The 14,279-nt window shown below is 40.5% G+C and overlaps 1 protein-coding gene across 2 annotated transcripts in view; it reads left to right on the top strand.

Moving 5' to 3' along the window:
* Positions 1–2,275, top strand: part of ATP6V1H (ATPase H+ transporting V1 subunit H) — a 48,530-nt gene extending 46,255 nt beyond the window's left edge. For both annotated transcript variants that reach the window (XM_041412758.1, XM_041412757.1), the window contains exon 14: positions 1,270–2,275. In XM_041412758.1, the coding sequence (XP_041268692.1) occupies positions 1,270–1,330 (61 nt within the window). In that variant the 3' untranslated portion in view covers positions 1,331–2,275. The remainder of the gene's footprint in view (positions 1–1,269) is intronic.
* The last annotated feature ends 12,004 nt before the right edge of the window (positions 2,276–14,279 follow it).

Genomic DNA, 14,279 nt, shown 5'->3' with positions numbered 1-14,279 from the left:
CAACACCTGATGAAGCTGTAAATGAAGGTGCTAAACCATAGCATGTGGTTCAGCATACAAATTATATGTTATTTTCTTTGCTAGAGGTGTTTGAAGTTAATGTTGTATAGGAACTTTTGCTTTTCTGGATGCTTAATGTTAAAACAGAGAAAAGTACTGTTGGGTGGTGCAGTTGAGGTGCTGAACTTCATTGTGCAATAGGAATTGTAATGCATAAGGGGTAACTGTTCACTAAGACACTAAGCTGAAAACTAGTTTTTGAAATGTGCAAAAAACCTGATCTTTTAAATTTATTTTTTAATAAAGCAAAAGTACATGCTCTTGAGTTATATGGGTTTTTTTTGAGACATCTTTCTGAACATAATCACTCTGAGATGCTTCTAGTGCTTAACCTGTGTAGGTTGAAATATCTGTGTAGTGAGAAAGCACAGTACTAAGTGTATGATCAGCAGCAGAAAAAAGAACGCCTACATTTCACGAGTCCTGAAACCTCTCTTTCACTTGATACAGTGGTACAATAATTGTATTTTCTGTGACAAGCAGCAACCCAGCTACTATTATTAAAGACCGCTTTCAGCTTTTTTGTGGTTCTTTTTTGTGAAGTGTTGATCTGCTTTCACAAGAGAGAGTGAAGGACTGTAATGTTCAGAAGAACTGTGCAGTATTTTTTCATGGGATTTAGACACTGCTGCTCAGGGCAAGTGCCAGTAACCTGGGAGATGTTCCAGTGTTGAGAGATGGAAAGTAAGTGGTTTAGTCACCTCAAAGTGCAGGTGAGGAAAACACTTTAAAGAAGATGTTGGCATACAGTGGGCCTGGACTGATTATATTTTATTTTTCTCCACTTGAATATATAGTTATTGAGTTAGTGTCTATTTGCTTGCCTATTGTATTGCCAGTGTGTGCTCCTGCAGGTGGGTTGTTGAAAGGGGTGCTTTTAAATGTTTTGCCACAGCTTCTAAAATATGTATTTAACAAGCAAAATTTTTCAGCTTCAGGAGTGTTCTGTGTCAGTTGTCAGGGCTTCTAAATGTTTCCATTGGACTCCTTCCTTTTCTACACAGCTTTGTTATGTTTGATTTGTACTTTATTTTCATAGGGCAGATGATGGATGCTTGGGTGCGCTCATTGTTGCTCCAGTTGACCTTCTTTGAGGGATTAATTCTGAACTTAAAGCTCTTTCTTCTTTATACGCTTTGTAATTCCCACCACCGTTGCACTCCCCACCCTCCAGAACATTTGTCAATCTAATTTTTTGTTGTATTTCAGGGAATACCTTGGGAAGCAGTTGCAGTCAGAACAACCTCAGACGGCCACCGCACGGAGCTAAACACTTCCATCAGTTCATGCAGTTCGTGCTTACAACTACTGTGTGTTTCTCTTTAAATGAATACAAAGGAAATTCTGAAATCACATGCTCTTTGTCTGCTACGGGTGCATAAACATTCCAACTTTCCTCTAGTGTTGTTGGCTTACTAAAAATTTGTTTGTTTCACTCGTTCTGCTGATTATACCTATTACCTTCTTGTTCTATTCTGAATGTATATGAAGAAATGTGGCTAATATATTGCATTTGTTTTATGTATTTATTCTCATAATAAAGACTATTATTAAAGGATATGCGTTCCATAATGGATATTATAATTAGCCTAGAAAAATTGTTCTTTTCTTTTAGTGGCTTATCAGTGTTGTCACTTTCCAAGAAAAGTAAGTTGTCCCCTTATGTCTCAGACAAATTAATAAAGCGTTGACTTAGTGTTTCATAGAAAGTGCAGTAGCCTAAGAAATGTTGATTATCAATACTAAAATATATACCAAGTCTCAAAATAGTGTTAAAATTGCATATAAAAGCAAGTGTATGGGTGGGGCTTTTTTGGGTGTGGGGGTGGGGTAGTTCTCTTGTTAGAAACTACATTAAAAAATCTGGAAATAAGAAGAGGAAAAGAAAATGAGCACTACTCCATCAGGGAAAACATACCCTCAAGATTATTAGTCCAGCTGTATAACACCAGTGGTTAAGGCTGTAGATCAGAGATCAAGTTCAGGGTGTTTTTTTTTTCTTAATGTGCACTACTAACTGCTGAAATTGTAATTTCATGGAGTTTGTGGTTATTGAAAATACTTGTAAATGTTAGGGTTCTGGTTTCATTCCAAAATCCATTGTATCTCTTTTGTATTAAGCCAGATAATTTGGCTATCAATATATTCTGTGTTTTTTAGCTTCTGACAGTATAAAATATGTAATCAATAAATTTAAGATGATCTTGGCTTGGCATATGAAAATAGTTTTGTTGCATAGATAGAAGCCTGGCTCCAGGCACTTGCAACACGAAGCAGTTAATATTCTTGTGATTCATTATTAGAATTAAAAAGTGACCATAGTTCTTAATCTCGTCAGTAAGTCATTTGAGGTACAAGTCTCTGGGGAAGCTTAGAGTACTTTGACATCAAGTGAAAAGACTAATTGGGAAAACTTTGCTTATCCAGCCTGGATTTTCATCATATGTAATTAAAATTTGACCACTGTTGTAATGAAGAGAGAAGAGAGTTAGAGGACTACAGGTTGATGATTTCTTGGTCTGCTTAATTAAAATTGGGATTATGTAGCTTAATGACTGTTGCTTACTTTTGCATATAGAAGGCAAAGGCCTTGATATTGTAGTCAGTATCACAAGACTAGGTGCTGAAGCCTGAGAAGAATTAACCCTCACTCCGACTAAAGTCAGTTTATGTGACTAGATCTTAACTCAGTACTGCGTGTTCCCACAGTGCTGGGGGATACTGGTGGTGTGGGAAGCAGCTGGGAGAACAAGGGTGCACCTACACTGTCATTCTTACCTTGGGTCAGTTAAATGCTCTTGAAATGAATGTCTGAGTCCTCCCTGCATTTCACACTTCAATTTACATAGCATGGTGGTGTCAGCCCATGAATGGGCTTCTTCTCCAATCAAGCTGAGGCTCAGGGTGTACATCTTGCATGATGGATGTCACGCTGTACATCCTGTGTGCCTTGGCTACGTGGCCGGTGTTCAGCCTACTGGACCTTGTACGATTTTGCTTGAAGTATGGCTTTCAGAAATGCATGCATGCAGAGTGAATGCGGAATTAGCACCGAGTGTCTTGCTCCACAAATCAGTTTTTCATTTCACACTTGTCAATGTAAGCAGGGTCTAAGACTGCTCTAAGAGATTGGTCCTATGGTTACAACTGTAATGTTGGGTCCAAGAACTGTGACGTGGCATTAATGAGAAAGGAATGTCTCCCCACCTTCAAAACCAAGTGTATTTTCTTTTCTAAAGGGAACACTAAAGCATTGCTGGGTAAGGAGATCTGGGATTGAATCATAGAAGTAAACACGATGAATACTAACACTGGAAACCTCTTCAATTCTGGAGGAGCTAGAAATAGCCAAGTTATTCATAACGTGAGACAAAATTGCTTACAGGGGTTGACCTAAAACATCTGAATATTATTTTCATGTATTATACAAATAAATTGTCCTCTCCTGCTTTGCCAGTATTGTCCTGTGCATAATTTAATTCTTCATCATGTGGTGTGTTTATAAGCTGTGTGATACCTGGCATTCTCTGACATTTAGTTACCACCCTGTGTCCAACAGCTCTCTAATTAAAGCAATGGTTCTGAAGTTTCACTTACATCCCTGTATGTTGTTGATGTCCTGGTGCCTGTGAAACCTGAAAGCCTGCAAGCTCTGAGTTTTCCAGCTGCCAGTGGTAACGTTCAGGTGGCTCAGAGGTTGGATCTGAGTGAGTTCCTGCCAACAATTGTACCTTAAGAAGCCTGGAAGCCTGCAGGGGAGGGTGTTATGGAGGACTTTGTTGTGCAGCCAGTAATTTGGACTGAAGTTGCCAGAGCTGAGATTTCTGCAGGGGTCAGACTGCTCATGGTGTCCTACAGGTCGTGGGGAATCTTGGCATAGCAGAGAGCTGCAGAGCAATTTCCAGATGTGGCTTCATCTCCCATCCTGCTTGTTGGCAGTGAAAGGCCTTCTTCTGTGGTCCCATGAGAGAAAGGAGGATAGAGCTGTTGAGCTTTTAACCTTTGGAATCAGGGAAATCATCCAAAAGTTTTTGTTGAATTTTAATTAATTAATAAAACTCTCTACTGAATCTTTGTCTCACAAGCCTAGTGGTAGCTTTTGCTACTGAGTTTTGTTTTTACTATTCACCTGTTTACATTAGTCACTTTACTTGCTCAGACTATTTCTCCCAAAAGCTGGCATGGTGCAGGCAGGCAGATGCCATGGTGGCAGATGGGGTGCTTCAAGGCTGTGTGATGATGGTGTGGGTAGAGCACAATGTCAGGAAGAGAAATGTGTGCCAGCAGCTTCCTTTGTTCCCTCTGGTGATGTGAAGATTTAGTGACGGCTGGAGATGAGCTGCCATGGACCTGATGACTAACTTGCTCCTAAAGGGAGGAGATACAGTCACCATCCTCCAAATTAGGGTAATCAATCTTCTCTGGGTGAAATTCACTGTTTCCCTAACTTTTGATTTCCTTCTTATGTTTCATCCAACAATAAATGGAGTTTAATTTTCCTTTAATTTTCCTGGAGTTTAATTAAAGTAACAGAGCCTTTGAAATCTTTAGATAAGCTGACTTTTAAGTCTTGCATTTGAGATTTCTTTTACTTTTCTGGTTAAATGGCTTTCTTTGAACTTTGGTTTTGGTCTGAAATCTGAAGGAGAAATAAATTTGAGTAAATATTCAAGGCACAGCAACTGTGAAAAGAATTTAAACCTGTAGCAATTCTATGTAGGAGGGATGCATGATGAAGTGCTGACGCCTAGAACTAAGGCAGGAAAATGCTTACTGAATGTTTATTATTCCCACAAGCTGGTTGAGATCTTAAGGCCTGCAGTCAGGTGAAGAGGAGACCAGATTTTACTCTTGGCCAGTGAGATACTCTGCTGGAAACAAACCAGGGCTGAGCAGGAGATGGGTTGCCCAGGCCCTGGGCGTACCATGCTATCTCATCTGAGCTTCAAAAATACCTTTGTGCACTTGTGTGAGCAAATGAAGATGGTCACTCATTTCTAACACTCGGAGCTGCTGGGTCCATACCTTTTCAGAGGTATGACATGCTGGTTTTATGCAGTAAGTGCATGCAGTAAGTGACAAGGACTCAGGGGGAAATTGGTTGACTCGTCTCTATACAAAATCTTTTGCTTTTCCCTTTGGCAGCTTCTGCAGAATAGTTGGGAGTTGTCTTCCTAGAGCCGTGTGTTGTCAGAGCTGAGAAGAGAGCTTGTGCTCTCATGATGACCAGGTATGTTATTAATCGTCCTTGCTTCCTCTTAGACTCCAAAGTGATTATTAAAAAAGTCTGAACTGCTGTTAAGATTTACAAATGGCCAAGGGGATCGTCATTTGAATACCACAGAAAGTAACAAATTGTCTTGCAAATGTTAGGTGCTGCATTTAGGGAGTTACCTCAGAACTCTTTTTACCTTGTGGTGTGCATATTTCATTGGCACAGCTGGTTCTGAGATGCACAAGGCATTGCTGAACACAAGTTGTGCTAAAAACTCCCAGTATCCCTTAAGAATATTTTTCATGGCCTGCCCCTTGGCCTTACTGATGCTTTTAACCTAAATTACTGTATAGTAAGGAGCCTAATCAAAAAAAAAAAAAAAAAAAAGAATAATGACTGTTTTCTGTTTTTGCAATGTTTTGTTTCTCTTTCTTGGTTATGTCCAAGATAATTTCTGTATTATGGGAAAGTAATTTTAATTTGAGACAAAACTGGAAAAAGGAAAAACAAAATCCCTCTTCATATAAAAGTGGACAGAAAGGACATGTATATATATATATGTGTATATATATATACTCACACACATATATATATGCGCATATATATGTAATCACACATATATGTATGAATATAAACTTCATAATCTCACAGATTTTCCCAGAAGTGCACAATTTTTTTCCTCTGTGAGAAAACTAAATCTGCAAAAGAGAAAAATTAACATTTTCAAGAGCTATCTCATGTGCCTTTCTGAGCATATTCCTAATATAATTTTTCCAAGGCTCTTCAGTTTGCCGTGTCTGGACTCTGTGCTGAGACAAACTGTCAAGGTGAAAATAACTTTTTCAGTGTCATTCATTAAGTATTTTAAAAAGACTGCATGTATCCAGCTCTGCCAAGGATGGGCTAAGAAACTGGACAGCTGATTGCAGCAATGACAGCTAAAACCTATTGATTTGGAAATCACAGAACTGCTACAATATCAGACTATTTTATAGGAAGAAAGGCTGATAAATTGTGGACTTAAAGGTCATCATTCTCTAGGCAATTTTCATGTGGTAAGGAAGGGTGCAAAACAAGTCTGTTCTGTCAGGTGTAGGTGGCTAAAATGCAGCTTTGGATTATGAGTCTGTCAGTGTGGGGATCATGGCAACAGCTTTTTTTTTTCTTTTTTTTCTGCTAGAGGATCACAGGCTATCTCCATCTTTGGAGATTTGCAAAGATTACAATGCATTTAAAAATAATTACTTTATCTGGCTTCCCCAGCTGGTGCACTTGAAAGGAGCTGGTCCTCTCCTATCCAAGTGCCTGGGCAAGACAGCACTGATGAAATACTAAAATCCATCTGGGGTGTCTTTGGTGAAGTCCTTTTACAGGAAGTGCACAAATTGTACCTTCTGTTGTGTGTCTGAATGTCGCACCTCAAAATTTCAGTTCTTAGGTGTCATCTAGTTCTTTCTAATTCTTAGGTGTCGTCCAGTATTATATTCTAATTTCTCTTAGAATTGGCAGATTTTCAATTTAAATATATTTTGTTGTTATGTCAAGCAGATGATGGATGAGACCTAGAATAAGGGAAATGTCTTAGAAAGTAATGGCTACTTTCCTCTGGTAAGAAAAGACTATTTATGCCTCTTCTATCTTGTATTTTACCTGTTTTTCTTATGTATTCTAGTTCAAACCCTATCAAATACTATTTCTAAAGAAATAGTCAAGATTTTTATCATTTTCCTCTAAATCTGGCAAGCCTGGTTTTTTTTCTTTATTTTTTCCCATGTAGTGATATTAAATGTCCTTCCTGAATTTTATCACCTATGACTTCACAAGAACAGTGCTGATTTTTTTTTCTTCTAAGAAATCTGGAATGGGATGAAATCTTTCCTTAAAGAGAATACATTAAGCTTCCTAGATTTTATGTCAGATGCCATGGTATGGGAGTTCCAGCTTTCTTACCTAAATAGCTTTTAACCTGAGCCGAACTTCATGACTTTGACTGCCCTGCAGGGACTAGGCACTGTAACTTCTTTTAGCCTGTTTGTCCTGCCATGCCTCTGTGTCCTTTCTGGAGATAAAAGGAATTTTGTTGATTTCTGGAATCTTCTCTTTATGATCTTTGTTTCCTAATCCACTGCAGTAATTGATAACTTCCACTAACTCTTGTAATTCAGCATGGAGGACAAGTGGTGTTGTCCATCATTCCTCAAACCACTGGCATATTTTTTCATCTTATGTTCTCCATCCTGTGTCCCTGCTCTCTCAGTGCACAGTCTGAATTTCCTGTTAGCTGGTTCATTACATGCAAAACAACTGTGCACAAGTGAGGACTTTCATCTCTTCTGCTGGGATGGCCTCTGGTTTACTCTGGCCTTCCTTTCTGCTGCATAATCTTGGCATGTTTTATGAAAATTTTGGATTCTAGGTTTGTATTTTGAGGAGACAGAGATGTTTTATTCTGCAACAATGGGGATGCAAACGCTTATCTTGCTGGCAGTGAGACTGCTGTTTAAACTTTTGTTGTAGGCAGGTATGGCAAATCACAATTTAAAAAAATGTTTTAAAAGCCAGTTCATAAAGGCCATTTTCATGCAGTGCTTGTAATAGATGTATTTTGCTTTCACTCTGGTCATACCTCACCAGAGTCAGGCTCTGCAATATCAGCAGCACAATACTTGAAATTTAATCTGTGTGCCCCGAACTCAGTAACCTGACAGAACGAGGTAATGTATTAACAATATAAAATAAAATTCTGAAATAAACTAATAGAAACAAAAATAATAAAAAGGTGACTTTTTTCTAGTTGGTTTCCTAATTACCATAAATTATTAGCAGGAGAGTGTGAACCACATTTTGAGAAACACTGAAAGGAACTCCATTGCAGCTTGTGTAGATTATGCTAATGACTTACACAAAAGGAAGAAAAATCTCAGTCTTTGTCATGGTAGACTGTTCTGTGCCATCTAACTCTCCCACTGGTAAGTGTCTCAAGCCCTGTTTAATTTGAAATATCTGTGATGCAACATGTCTAGCTGTTTGCTTTTCCCTTGTCCCCAGCTGAGAATGTCTGTCATGTAAAGGGATGTCAAAAGAGCTCAGCAAGTGGAGGATCTCAAGCTGCCCTTCAGCTGTCAAAAGCTGGTATGGCCTTGCAAGAAACAAGTGCAACAATTGATGCTGTTGACTTTTCTCTCCTCTGTCTGTAGACAGAGAGCTAGCACCTGGCTTGCCGGAGGGAAACAATCCAACAAAGCCGAACCCTTGAGGACAGTGTGCTGAGGCTCCAGCTCAGCGCACACGTGGCTGTGTCACTGTCCCCTGAAGGTGGCTGGGTTAACTGGCTGCTGCAGTGCTGTGTCTGCACGCAAGTGCCAGCTCCAAGGGCAGGGGAGAACTGCTCTGCGCTCCCACTTAACCTGCTGGCTCTCTGGGAGCATGGCAAAGCAGCAGAAGGAGTCTCATGGCTTGTGCTGAATGTATTTCATTGCTGCCAGTCTGTTCCCTTCCCTAAGCAGACCTGCAGCTTCATTTTTCTCTCTTCCACCATGTCTGCAGGAAAACGTGGTCCCCCTGAGGCACAAACACCAAGCAAGCCAGGAGAGGTGGTATTTTCTCCTGGTGCAATTATGGCTAAAAAGCTCCATGCAGCTTTTCCAGGGGTGAGAATTGTTAGTACTTCCTTTAAAGCTACTATTTTTCAGTCTTGATTATATTCTTTTTCTATTACGTGACACTGTTAGAAATTGCAGATAAAACTTGTCATTTTGTGAAGTGGCAGGTAAACTATTACCTACTGAAGTGCCTGTGAAGTGAGGGAAGTAGAGTCAGACCTGATCAAATGATGCTCCTGAGACTTACTCAAAGGGCCAATAATAGTCTCGTGGCTTTCTACCTTTAGGCTGATGTGTGTGCCATGTCTGAGAGGTCATCATTCACCAAATGGGAGGAGCTGGGTGGGTTGTACAGCTAAAAATACTTGGCAGCAAACAGTCTGTGCAGCTGAATGATTCTGCTGTGTCCCTGTAGCCTGGGTTGGGGAGTTTGGGCAGGGAGATGGCCTGGAGGATCCTTGGTAATAACCCAGGTCCAGGTGATGGGGAGGTTTGCGCTCTGTGAGGCGGTACTAGAGGGAAATGGGCAGCTTCCTCTGGGTTCTACCTGGATTCTTTTTTTGGTAAGTTCACTTTTCCCAAGATCCAACATCCTGGTTTTGTTCCTGGTATTGGTCTTGGACAAATTAAAGTGGCGCCTTATATACTTGAAGTGTGTAATAATTTCTGGTTTGCTTTCAAAGAGCCTCCTCAGTGATGACAAAAGGCAAAAACCCTTAATGGTTTTGTGACTTTTCTGAGCTTTAAGAACCTCTGCTGCCAGATCAGGTAGTAACTCATCTGTCCATTTAAAGTACCTTTTGGCTATTGTCTTTTGAATGCAATAATTGCCATGAAAGGCCCTTACAATGGGGTCTGTATAAAGCTTCTCTAAATGTTTGGGAATTTGCTTCTAATAAACATTACTTTAGCTGAAATGCATGCCCTTTTCCTAGCATTTTTGAAAATGAGTGTCTGGTGAGTCACTGAAGTGGGGACCAAAGTAGAAGAAAGTGCTTCTTCTCAGCACAACTTTGAATTAAAGGAATGAAAACTAAAGGTTGCAACATTATCAGCAGCTCCTGTGTAGCATAAATAACATAGTGATGCTGCTTAATTAAAGCAGTGTTTGTTTAATCATCACTGTTTTAGCCTGGGATGTGTAATAAGCCAAAGAGGTTAAACCAAAGCAATCTGTGTTCTGATGCCATTTGTTATGAAAACATCTGGGTTTATGCCAGGGGAAATGAGCAGGCTCCATGGCTAACTTGCTGTGTACACTGGTTTGTGCTAAACAAGAAAGTTTTAATGAGAAAAAGTCTTTTGGCAGACACCAAGAGCAGTGCAGGGCACTGCTTGGTCACCCCGTTCTCCCCAGACCTCAGTGGCAGCTTGAGCAGGGCATCAGTCAGGGATCTGCTGTGTTTATCTGCTCTGGTGCACTGCCCTATTGTGAAAGTGATCACTGAATTAGCCCCTTTTAAGGGCTAATTCAGTGATCTGGTTTCCCTGGACAGATCCTTGCAGAGGCCTCTCTCTCCTGAACTGGAGGATTCGGCACATGCAAGTGTCTGTGCAGGAGGTGATGGTGCAGCAGGGAATGGAGGAGGTTTGCACTGGGAGATGGGAGTGCTCTGAAGCAAAGGCACTCTCCTGCTTCCCTGTCAGCATTTCCTAGGGCTTAACCACTGTCCCTGAAGGACTGTAGATTCTGGAGTACGTGGAAGCAGAGCATTGTCTTGTGATTGTCAGAGAGGTTCATGAAAGATCAGCAAAGGCGTGGCTTGTTGGTTCTGGGTGCCAGCTCTCAGAGAACGCAATGTCAACTGCCTTTGGTGTAAGAGTTGATCCTTTCTCCTGCTGTTTCTGTTGGGAGACTGGAGCAGAAACCCATTCCTCTGGTGGCTTCAAAGCTTCCTGCTTCCACTGAAGCTGTGGTAAGGATCACAGAATCACAGGATGGCAGGGTTTGGAAGGGACCCCTGAAGACCATCAACTCCAAGTCCCCTGCTAAAGCAGGCTCTTCTCCAGCAGGTTACACAGGAACACATCCAAGTGGGTTTTGAATATCACTAGGAGTCTCCACAACTTCTCTGGGCAGCTCTGTCCCACTCCAAACAAGGAAGCTTTTCCTCATATTCAGATGAAACATTCTGCATTTCAGTTTGTGCCCTCATCCTGGGTATTTTTATTTACTCATTCTTGTGCTGGTATTTTCCTACAGCTGCTGAAACTTTGGTGACAGCAGCCCTCCCCCAAACATCTCCTCTAGCAAATTAGAGAGAAAATCACTTAGAAACAATGTTACCTGTTTCTAATGGGTCCTGATAATATCACAAACTCTGCTTTCCTCCTCAAGCCAGAAGGCAAAAATGAAGAGCACCACTGACTTGAGGTGTCAGAAAGTGCTGACATGAACCTCACATCCATGTTAGAAAGAACTGGTTGATGAGACATGACTGTGTGTCTGTTATCTGTAATGGAGCTGATGCCTCCTCCCAAACAGAAAAATCTTAAGCATGGGGGCACAGGCAGTGCTCATGAGGTGGTGTGGAGCCTCAATTACCACATGGGTATGTTGTGTTTCAATTGTCTTTGCCAGGTCAGACTCATGGCTGTCTGGGAAAGGTTGCAGTATTAGATCTGCCTTTAAAAATGCCTTAATTAAGTTGTTTACTCACACAACTATTTTTTGTTTGCTTCTGTAGGAGAGCAAAGCACCTTTTGTTAATGTGGTACTTCATCATTATCTTGTGACTGAGTCTGGTGGCTTGTCTTTATTTCACACAAAAAGAACCATCCTGTGATATGACAATACACTTGAGTACCATTACCTGAATTTGCTTATTTTCTCTTGCATCTGAGGAACTCAGTGGTCAAATCTGTCAATCTTCACTTCCCTCTTAACCATCCTGAATCATTTGGGTATTATATATATGTTGCTATAGTCCATTCCCATGGCAATGTTCTTTTGAAGATAATAGGGAAGTCACTTCTGTTGTCTCAAACTCCATTCCCCCAAAGCTGTTTTCCCTCTTTGAGTAGTTTCTTTTTGATCTAAGTGCAAGAATGTACTGTTCACATCACACAGGTGTTCTTGTTTCATCAGCGCCCTAACAGTGACCTCGTAATTTACTTCATGCACAGCAAGATGAAGACCTGAGGGGAAGATACGTAGCATTAAGTCGGTGTTCAATCAGAGATAACTCTGTGCTACCTTATTAACCTGATGATTCTTGAGGAAAGAGTTACTGCCTTTCTTGTGCTGACCCATTTCACAGCAGTATTTTGGGTCTACCTGTCCTCCCCCATGTGTGTCATTCATTCTCTTCATCCTTCACTGGCTGATAACCCAAACTATCACCAGCATAACCTAAATATTGGCTGCTCTGAATGAGCCCATCTGCATTTCTGAGAAATATAACTAGTATGATTCTACAAAAGCTTTTAAAGATTTGGAAAATCATTGTATATAAGGGTAACATATATATATATATAAAATGTGTGTATGTGTGTTTTCCTGATTTTGTTAGCAGAGAGGATGAAGCTTTCCTGCTTTCTCTAGTTGTGGAACAAGGGAGAAGTTAACTCCTGGTTTTCCTTGCAGGACTTAGAAATCTTCTAACATGTTTTCCTGAAATGAAGGGCTGCTTTTGCATGCATGTAGCTATATAACAAACTCTAATTAAGAGGATTTGTAATCTTCTTCCTGGGCTGATTTGCCTGGAGGTGTTTCTGAAGTTTGACAGGGGGATTGCTAAGGCAGCAGGATTTTTTTGTTATTTTTGTAGTCTTAAAAATTTTGTTTAGGTGATGAGCTGTTAGTGATTTGTTCACCTTAAAGAAATTGTGTAATAATGGTATTGGTAACTACTCTGACCGTGTTACCACCCATCCTGCACATTTATCTCAAAAAGAGGTAATTATTAGCTGTTGAATTAATGTTGCAAACATGAGGCTCTCCAAGAGAATGAACTGGGTGCTGGAGGGTGCCCAGTTTGAAATCAGTATCTTTGGATGGTTGTAGTTTGTGTCCAGCTCCAAGTGGAGCTGATGCTGGAAGCAGGCTGTCTCTTGATGCATGACACTGTCTCACATTGGAAATTAAATACTGGGGCAGAGAATAGGACAAAATAGTCTGAGCCCTTGGTTTAGACACAGAAAACAGGTCAAATCTGAGTCAGTGAATCAGCTACAAAAAATGGATCTGCTCCAGCAAAGCAAATGGAGACACTTCCCAAAGAACTCCATGCTGGTGGTCACAAACACCCAGCTGGAAAGAGTTACCTGGTCTAAAACTGAGAGTTCAAATTAGGCAGATGAAGTATTTGCAGCTTGAATGAGTAGTCAAACCACTGTTTTGAGGCTTGGAGATTTTTTCATTTAGACTTGAGCTCATAAATAGCTTAAATTCTTTTCTGACTTAATGGGAAGTCTCCCTAAATAGAATGGAAATTAAATCCAGCCAGATAAACTTGATTTCTTCTTATATGGCAATATAAGTTAATCCACTTAACACCTGGATTGGAAATGGCTTTCATGGACACAGAGGAGCTGATATAATATTGTCTTGATTTTTAATGTAGCAGTTTATTGTTTCTCTCTAAAATTCAATGTAAAATATCATCCACTTGGATAAAAGCAGTATTGAGTGGATAACTACAGAATATATTGGATTTATTTAGATGAAGTTTTCTCATAAAATGCCTTATGAGCTGGTTGTGATTCCATCAGGGTGATTTGTTCTTTAATTTATTTGACTCAATTTTCTGGGTTTTTTTTGATTTTGTTATTGTTGCCAGCAGTTATGTGATTAACTGATGCAATCAGTTTGATCTAAATGAGCTGCTGTAATTACATAACTCAAAATCTATCACTTTATGTATATCTTGACTGGAGGAAAACAGCTTGTTATTAAGAGAAAAAGTGGAGGCCGTGGGATGAGAAGAAGGATTTGATGCTCAGGAAGCAACAGTAAATGAACAGGATCAGGAAACTTTTCTTGACCTAAGTGGTAGCTAAAATGCCAATCCCAGACACAATAGCCTGGTTTTATACCTGTTGTGAGTTTAGCTGGGAAATGAAATCTCCTTTTGCAAATTAGTTATATTGCAGCAGTTTCTCCCTGCCCTGATGGGGCTGCTGCCCTTTTTGCTTGGCCTTGATCTCGCTGACAGCATCTCCTGTGTTTGCCTGGGACAGGGCCCCCCATCCCTCACCTGCTTATATTGCAGCAGTTTCTCCCTGCCCTGATGGGGCTGCTGCCCTTTTTTGCTTGGCCTTGACCTTGCTGACAGCATCTCCTGTGTTTGCCTGAGACAGGGCCCCCCATCCCTCACCTAATGTATTAGCTGCAGAGCCTGGGTGTTTGGAAGTTGAGCACTATTATTTATTAGAACTTGAGCATGAGCAGTGGGCTGTTT

Source organism: Onychostruthus taczanowskii, unplaced genomic scaffold (assembly GCF_017590055.1).
Source record: "Onychostruthus taczanowskii isolate IOZ18803 unplaced genomic scaffold, ASM1759005v1 scaffold4, whole genome shotgun sequence".
Taxonomy (NCBI): Eukaryota; Metazoa; Chordata; class Aves; order Passeriformes; family Passeridae; genus Onychostruthus; species Onychostruthus taczanowskii.
This window is presented reverse-complemented; position numbering and strand designations above follow the sequence as displayed.